This window comes from Petaurus breviceps, unplaced genomic scaffold, assembly GCF_028583685.1.
Source record: "Petaurus breviceps papuanus isolate PSGF00001 unplaced genomic scaffold, PetGlider_PUasm1.0 191, whole genome shotgun sequence".
In the NCBI taxonomy this organism is placed as follows: Eukaryota; Metazoa; Chordata; class Mammalia; order Diprotodontia; family Petauridae; genus Petaurus; species Petaurus breviceps.
Window position 1 is genome coordinate 1315979 of NW_027185811.1, and position 8839 is coordinate 1324817.

General features: G+C 44.0%; 1 protein-coding gene across 1 annotated transcript in view; it reads right to left on the reverse strand.

The window, feature by feature from the left end:
* LOC138164636 (transmembrane protease serine 12-like) overlaps nucleotides 1-6528 on the reverse strand; it is a 16454-nt gene extending 9926 nt beyond the window's left edge. Inside the window, exons 1-2 of the mRNA XM_069092552.1 lie at nucleotides 6435-6528; nucleotides 5642-5840 (exon numbers count right to left, since the gene is read on the reverse strand). Coding sequence (XP_068948653.1) covers nucleotides 5642-5840; nucleotides 6435-6528 — 293 coding nt within the window. The remainder of the gene's footprint in view (nucleotides 1-5641; nucleotides 5841-6434) is intronic.
* Nucleotides 6529-8839: the final 2311 nt, after the last annotated feature.

Sequence of the window (8839 nt, forward strand, 5' to 3'; positions counted from 1 at the left end):
AATACTGTCCACTGGTGAAGGACAGTGCTGTTGTTGCAGGGGTCTGGGAACCTTTCTGTTGGTTCAGAAGCCCTGAAGAAGGATTTTCTTGTTGTATGTTTACAGAAATCCTGGGAGAGGGTTTTGCTAATGTTTTCAGGGGTTCTAGGACTGTTCTACAGACAGAGGATGAATTAATGAAGGGACTGGCAATGTATCTTGTGGCCTTGCTAAGCCTTGTCTCCCCAGGAACTAAGATTGCTGAGAACTTGCCTCTGTCAAGATGAAGCAAAGACCTCCATTTGGGTATTAAGTCTTGTGCTTAAAATTGATGTAACTCTGGGGTAGATTCAATTGGGATCCAGGGGTGGGGAACTTTTGACCTTTTTGTGTTCTGTGGTTGAACAAATGAATGTAGTTTACTTATGTTTGGAAACTAATCTCCATTTGAGAAGAGGGGTTTTGTGGTGGACTAAATGAAGGTATAGCCTAGGGGTGGAGTAGTATTTAGAACAGGGACTTTGTAATTGATTGAATGATTGGAAGGTCCTGGGGTGGGGTAGTACTTGGAGATTATTTAATCACACTTAGTAAATGCTGTATTTTGAATGATGTCATGTTTTGATCTTCTCTGTTCTTGGTTGGTCACTGAATAAAATGGAGAGCACCTATGCTGGTATTCTGAACCTTGGGAAGTTGCCATTCCTTGGTGGTACAGTACACCTTATAGGGTCTCTAAAATCAATGATGAAATGTTCAATAAGTCTTTAATTTTAGGAAAAAGAAGGAAGTATAGGCAAAGAAAATAAATCTACATAAAACCAAAGAAGGCAACAAAGATTAATTAGGCAAAGTAGCAGAGGAACAAAAAAAGAGATAAAACATAGTTGGAAAAATGAGGAGACAGGGAAGGAGGGTACAAGCATTTGTGCTCCACTAACAACTCTCTTCTTTCTGGATCACACAAGCAGTGATGGCCATTAAAATGGCATATCTCTCAGAATAACTTCCCCTGCCCCATTCCATCATGTCCATAAGAATCAGTGAGATGGTTATAACCATGTCACAATCTCAGTATAGACAAAAAAGACAACTTTGGGTACTTCTCAGAATTCCTCTTCCTTTGGAGCCTCTCCATCATAAGATACACCTCCTATAAATTCACATATTTTAACCTCATTTAGAACATGTTATTCTTAGAATGGATTTTATGGTTGACTTTCTTTCCTTATAGATTATATCCTGCAATAAGCTACTTCTGTGCCAAATGCTCTGACTTGTTGAGGTCCTCAGTGGTTCCTTCAATAGCCCATGTATCCTACAGCCTGGGCCAGGGATGGGGAAATCTTTAGTGCCTGGACTGAATTTATGCAGTCTGAAGAACAATTCCCCTCCAACTCCAGGTTACTGTGACTATTACATTGTTGCTGTAGTTGTTCATCCTCTGATTTCGAAGACCAATGGCATGGAAGGGTGATGTCTTGGCTTGCTCATGAACTGGATTTGAGTGAGGCAGAGTTATACCAAGTCGTCAGCCTCACTCTCTCTTCTGGAGTCACTGAAGTCCAGTGGCAAGATAAAAGTCAAGATGACCCGAGATGGCCTAGGAGGCAAAGGTCTAGGCAAGGGCATAGAATTGTTTCTATGCAACGTGGGGTTCATCAACCACAAGAAGATCCATTTAAGGTTTTTTGCTTTGTTTTGTTTTTGTCCAGATTTATAATTTCATCTGTGTTAGGGACTTCCCAGTGTGAAAACTCCCTAAATCTTAGAGAGCTGCCTGGAGCACCAAGAGGTCAAATGATTTACCCATGGTCACATAACCAGGATGTGTCAGAGGTGAGACTTGAACCCAGCTCTTGCTGACACCAGATTCAAGCCTCTACCCACTATACTCTTGTAGACACACAAGTAAAAAGCAATTTCTCTTGAGCTTCTTGCTGTGTTTGAAAAAAAAACCATGAAAGTTTCAATTCATCTGATTTTTAAATTATGAAGAACTTTGTTCCTCAAATCCTTTGACTTCTACCCCTTAACCACTAGGGAAAAAATGGGTGAAGTGCCCAGTTCACTGTACACATTTTTATTGCAAAGTCACGTGAACGTTTGAGAGCATTCACACGGTGGTCAGAAGAAGATACACAAGGACCCTCTCAGGCTCTCAAGAACTTTGGACTTGATTGTGTAACATGGAGGACGCTAGCACAGGAGCACTTAGCATGGCACGCCCACGTCAGAGGTGCTGTGCTCTCTGAGTGAAGCAGAATTGAAGCAGCTCAAAAGAAACGCAAGATGCGCACATGTAGAGAATCCACCGCCAATGTTCACGCGGACTACTTGTGCATGACCTGTTGTGGGGCACTCCAAGTTCGCATTGGTCTGACCAGTCACATTCAGACACTCAGTAACTTGACTCTCGCATAGCGATGTCCTTTTGGTCCTCGTCCAGAACGAAGGACAACCACCAACTTGGCCAAGCCACCGGTGAGCTGCCGAGGCTCGGGCGGCTCCAATTCACTTAACTAAATTCAAACTTACTACTAAACAGTGTGGCTCCAGCTAGTCAGGCTTCTAGGCAGCACCACGGTTCTCATTTGCCATGTGCTTACATAGATATCCTCATAGCTTTTCCCTAGTGCCCCATGACTCTTATGGAGGGATTCAGACATTCCAATAACAAAACAATCCTCACAGTTTGCTGTCACCTTCATGCCACTGGATCCACTCCCACTATTCCCCTCTCAGTGTGACCACAAAGAACTACTCATTGATATATAGATTACATGGAATTTTTACTACAGTCAAAACAAAAAGAACATTAACTTTAAATTCCCAGGTTAGAAGCTGCTCTAGTAAATATCTTCATTTCGTCACAATACACCCTACCCTTTTCTTCATCAGACTTCTTTGTTATCCCAGGGAAAGATGGCAAGTAGCCAGAGGAGTCTCTGGTTCCTTTCTCTTATCCCCCAGGTATAATAACAATGTTCTTATGCTTAAGGCTTAGCCTCACTCAGCCCCAGTTCAGGCTGGCTGCCAAAATACACAACCTTGTGGATGTGGCAATTAAAATTCCAACTTTCAAATTTTAGGGCTGCCATAGTCCGAGCCTTCCTGATTTTTTATTAGGTAATCTTCAGAGAACCCCCATTAGGGTTCCCCAATAGCATTCCTTGACCCCACAGTTTCACCAGTGACAAAGCAGCTTCCATGTCAGGATTGTGTCTGGAAACCCCTCCCTAAGTTCCAGCCCTTAGCAGCTGTAGGTCTTTGACCAGAACACATACCCCACTGCATATCCAGGCCACCACTCTGATGCTATCCCTTTGGCATGGTAAGGGCCACGGGAAGCCACCTTTGTCTCTGTACCCAATTGAATCTCTGTTCCCATCCTCTGATACTCTGCTTGGCTGTATCAATAAGACATTTTGAACTCATCCTCGTGCTATGTCATTCATCTGATCTCCACCCTGACAGTCTGTCGGACCTTCATATGGAAGAGCTCTCAAACATCCTAAAGTCAACATTTGTTGGGGGTGGTGGGGAGGGAGAGAAGGAAATCATCTCACCACCATGAACTCCCCACTGGAGCAAATGCTACTTGAAAGTCTTGGGCGAACAGCCAGAGAGTCTTGTGTTTTCTGAACAGAGGGCCTAGAGACTTCTGGCAGCTCATGTCTAAGCTTCTTTTCCTGGTTTCTTCCTAGCTGTCCTCGCCCACCGTCACTGCCAGTCAGAATGCCAGAATCACGCCAGCAGGCCATAAGCCATAAGGTCCAAAGCCAGAGTGGCCAGAGGGAAAAGATAACCCAGTGACCAAGCAAAGTACAGCCTCTCATCTTCTCGTCTGTTCTAAGGTGCTCCTGGGGCTTCAGCTTCAAAACAGGAAAGAGATAAAATACTGGCAGACCAGTTAACACAAGGCTGACTTAGCCTTAGCATGGGAAGTGTAGTTAACAAAGATAGATCATGGATTCAGATGAGTGCATCTTCGCTGCTCATGCTGGCCCTGCTGGCTGCTTCTGATGAAACAGCTTCTAACCCTTCCCATGCTGGCTTCTTCTACTCCTGTAATGGCAACAGCCTAAGCCTCAGTCCCTCATCCAAGTAAGTCTCAAGTATGATTTTGATGCCTCTGAGGAAAAAGTAGCCTCGATGATATGACAGATGCTGTTCCTGCCACACCATCTTCTGGGAGTCCCTCAGGAGCAGCACATCTTAGGCAAGTTCTTTCACTCCATTTGTTATAATCCCCTATTTAGTCCCATACTCCCTCTTTTTTTTCTTGCACCTGGAGATTGATGAAATTCAGGGGGAAAACCCAGCACAGATTGAAGGGCTACTTCTTCAGCAAGAGGTTATACACTTCATCCACCCAAGGAGTGAGGGGAGAGGGCATGGCTTACCACTCATCTTACTCAGAACTCTTCGGCCTTCTCAATCTTTGATTCTGAATTCTCCCTCTCTTGACTACAATCTCCTGACTCTTTTGACTCTCAGTGAACTTGTTCTTCACCTTCTGGTGCCCTGACTCACTTCATTTCTCAGTTTGTCACCTCTGTTCTAGCTTCTCTTGCCCTCCTACCCAATCTTGACCCCATTAATCACTTGACTCCATGAGTAGCTTACAATGAAAACTTGTCTCTACTCTTAAATGCCTCACCCTCTGAGTGTACGCTGCTAAATTGCACATAGTTAACTCCCACTATGAAACTTCTTTGAATTATGACTGAGGCCACTGTCTAGATTCACCTGGGCCCTTACTGCTGCATAATAACTCTTTTATTCACTTATTATCGACTCTTATCACATTTGCCAAGGAGACTTTTCCTGACCTTCTTACTCTTTTCAAGCATCCATCTCTAGCCCCACCCCACTACCCAATTTTAGGACCTTGCTTGCTGTACTGAGATAAAGCTCATCCACTATAAAGAAAGCTACATAAAAATAGACAAAAGCTCATTCTTTTCAATTTTCCTATTTCACATCTCAAAAGATCTCTGAATTCACATTCTTTGCTTCCATCCTGACTACGAGGAAGATGAGGATCTCTGAGGAGGTATAACATAGCAGGTCTAAACCATGACCACCCTGTCATGTAGGATATATATATATGCCACAAAAGAGACACCCAGCAGGGAGGTAAATCAAGTGAGACAGTCAGTTTCCTGACATTCTCTACATCATACTTCCTAATATGGTACTGATCTTCCTAGACTTAAGCTCTGCTTCTATAACCAGAAATTATTGATAATTCAAGCCCACAAATGTGGACATTCTGAAGAAATACAAATTAATCACCAGGTTATGAGGTGGCACTAATAGATATTCATTGGTGAGTTCCACTCTTACCCTGGTAATTTACCATTTACAGGAGCAAGGGCTCCTGGTAAGAAAAGTTTCTTTGCCTCAAACCGCAGTTCTTAGTTATAACATTGAGGCATGATAATCATGTCCCATATATGAAGTTAAAACAGTAAGTCTATGAAGTTGGTTTATTTTTTGTTTTGTATTGTCACCCATTCTTTACAAATTGTGATGGAACCTTCCAATCAAATCTGGCTTTCCTTGTCATTAAAGCATGCAACCTCCAACAAAAGGAACATTATCATTTTAAAACTTTTGACTTGTGACCAAAATAGTATGTAATAACGCTTCATACCTAGAAGATTTAAAGCAGTGGGCTGCTGTAAGGACCCACATTTCTTTGATTATGGATCCACCACACAAATGAATGGATTTGTCGAGAACTTTTAAAAACTGCAGGCTAACCATCCATGGCCATGCTCCAGTAAGAGCTTCGTGACCACCTATAATTCGAGACCCTGAAATCACATCCACCAGTGGTACTGTCCCACAATCTATACAAACAGAAATGAGACATTATTTTAACTGGAGACGTGAAGCATGGGCTTCTATTCCTAAATTAATTATTCACAATCTTCCCCCCTCCATTTCTCGATGCACTGATGCAATGCATTGTTTTAAAAATTAAAGACAAGCTGATCCTACCATGCACTCGCAAACATTTTTAAATGCCATTCTTCAACACAGATGCCACTTAATCTTAACTTGAAAGGAAGCCACTAAGTTAATAAAATGGGTTGGCCAATGGCGCGCCACCCTTGGAGCATGCGCAGATAAAGCGCAGCGCCCTTGGCCGAGCATCTACTGCTACAGTCCAAGAGATGCCAGTAAAGGACCCCAAACTGCCCCCCTCCCACCCTGCTCCTCCCTCACAAGTGGTGTGACCACCTGGGTTCGTCCTTCCAGGCTGGGCACCAGCCAGAGTAACTGACCCCCAGGCTCCAGGCTCTGGCCTGCGGTCACCAGGGCGTCCGCCCCCGAGGGCACTCCAGCTCTGGCCGCGTCTGAGCGGGCCCTCACCCCTCCTCAGCCCAGGCCGGACCCCCTTTCCCCGGAAACTAGCTCGAAGCGCGGGAGGGGGCGCTTACTCTTCCCCCGGAACGACAGCGACCTCGGGCCAGTGGCGTACGCGAAGCTGCCCCAGAACAACCACAAGGCGGCGCCCACAAGCCAAGGCCCCATTTTGGGGGAAGGGGCTGGGGAGGAAAAAAAAAACCGTAGAGGATGGGGGAGGGGCTGTCGGGCGGGCAGGCGGTAACTTCACCCTTGGCCTTCGGCACGCGCAGGGCCAGAGGGGCAGTGTTTACTCCCAACCCCGCCCACACATATAACCAAGAGTCAGACACACACACTCTTCAGGCACAAACATGTACATACACACAACCAAGAGTCAGGAATACACACATACACATACACACACTCTCTCTCTTCAGGCACACACACACACACACACACAACCAAGAGTCAGTCAGGCATACACACACAGACACACACGCAGCCCCCCCTTTTCATTTGCAAACCAGGAGAAGCCCTGGCCCCTGATTCTGTGTCCAGTCCTTCGGGTTGGCCAAGTACAGGAATGTGTTTTGATAGATTCCATTTGTCTGTAGCAGGGGTTTTGTTTTTCTTGCTTTGGGGGAGGTGGGGAGGGGAGAAAAGGAGGATCTTCATAAAACTGACATTTAGAAAGAATGAGTCTGGCCCAGATCCTAATTATGTGTCTGATCCATGAACCTCCAGTTATCTTTTGAATGCACTGCCCTCTCTCAGGAAGTGGAACCTAATTATAACTTGGAATCTAAGCCTCTTTCTTGGTTTAAGCCATCGTGGGACTGCTGCATTTTGGTGGGAAAGAAAAAAAAAAGTTTATTATCTAGGGGTGGGGGGAGAAATTCCCTATAAGTGGTATCTTTTTAAATGTTTCTTAACTAAATCGTCTGCATCAGAGGTTCTTAACCTTCTTTGCATCCTGGTCTGCTCCCTCGCTCTGCCTCTCGCCTTTTGGCAGTCTGGTGAAACCTATGGACCCCTCCTAAGAATATTTTTAATTTCATAAAATAAAAGGGGTTATAAAGGAAAGCAAATATATTGAAAATCAAAACTTTTTAAAACCAAGTTTGGGGACCCCTGATTAAGAACCCCTCTTTTAATTGTACCATGTGTCACCCATATCTGTATCACCCAATTGTCTGTATCACCTCTGTTTTGTTAAAGCAAATGTTTATTTTTTTTTTTGGAGGGGGGCAAGACAAGGCAATTGGGGTTAAATGATTTCCCCAAGGTCACACAGCTAGTGTGTCAAGTGTCTGAGGCTGGATTTGAACGGAGGGAGATGTGGACCTGGGGGATTTGAAGCTTTTGAAAAGTCTGCTTGTCTTACCTCAGGAGGTGGGGAGTTAGAACTCCTGGGTACATGCACCTGGGTGAGTGGGAGAGTTTGGACCCACGGAAAAGATTTTGAGGCAAAAAAAGAAAAAAAAGGTAATCAGGAGAGGGCACATATTAGAAGTGGGCTGCATAAATCAGGGATGCAGTGGGGGAGGGATGGACCCCTCTCAACACCTCTCTGTTATCTGTAATAATTAGCACCGTTCTGAGAGTGAGAGACAGTGGAGAAGGAGAATCCATATCATGGAGGGGAGGGAGTAGTTATTCTGTCCACCTTTCCCACAATATTCATACCCTTTGAACCAGAGACTCCATTACTGGGCTTATACCCCAAGGAAGCATTTGATAAGAAGAAATCCCCATATACAAAAAAATATTTATAACAGTGCTTTTGGTGATAGCTAAGAAATGGAAACAAAGTAGATGCCCATCAAACAAACTGTGTTATATGAATGTAATGGAATATTACTGTACTGCAAGAAATGACATATATAATGAATTCAGAGCATAGAAAGAACTCTATGAACTAATAGAGAATGAAGTAAGCAGAGACAAGAAAACAGTATACATAGGAACTATAATAATGTAAATCAAAAGCCAATGTGACAAAATTATAAAGATTAAGCAGGACTCAATTGATGAGATATGAAAGGACATCCCCAATCCAACACTTCATGAGGTGACTGATCCATAGGTGTTAAATATTTCAAATGTTTTCAAACTTTTTCAACATATTGACCAATTGTGCTGAATTTTTTTCCTATCTAAAAAATGGTTTTTTATGTGGAATGGTTCTCGGGAAGGGATAGGGAAGGGACACTTAGAATAATGACGATGATGTAAGAAACAGAGGAGATCAATAAAAACTTATTTTAAAAATCACACATGTACTAGGGAGCCAAGATGGCAGAGTAGAAACAGGACTTCTTTGGGGCTCTGGCTTCCACCTCCTCCAGTTCATGTAAAAAACGACTCTAGGCAAACTTTGGAGCTACAGAACCCACGAAATGACACAGAGAAGCTAACTTCCCACTGAAGACAGTCCCACAGGCTCGCAGGAAGGGGCCAGCACAGTGCTCTGGGAACCGAGCCCAGCCCCGAGCAA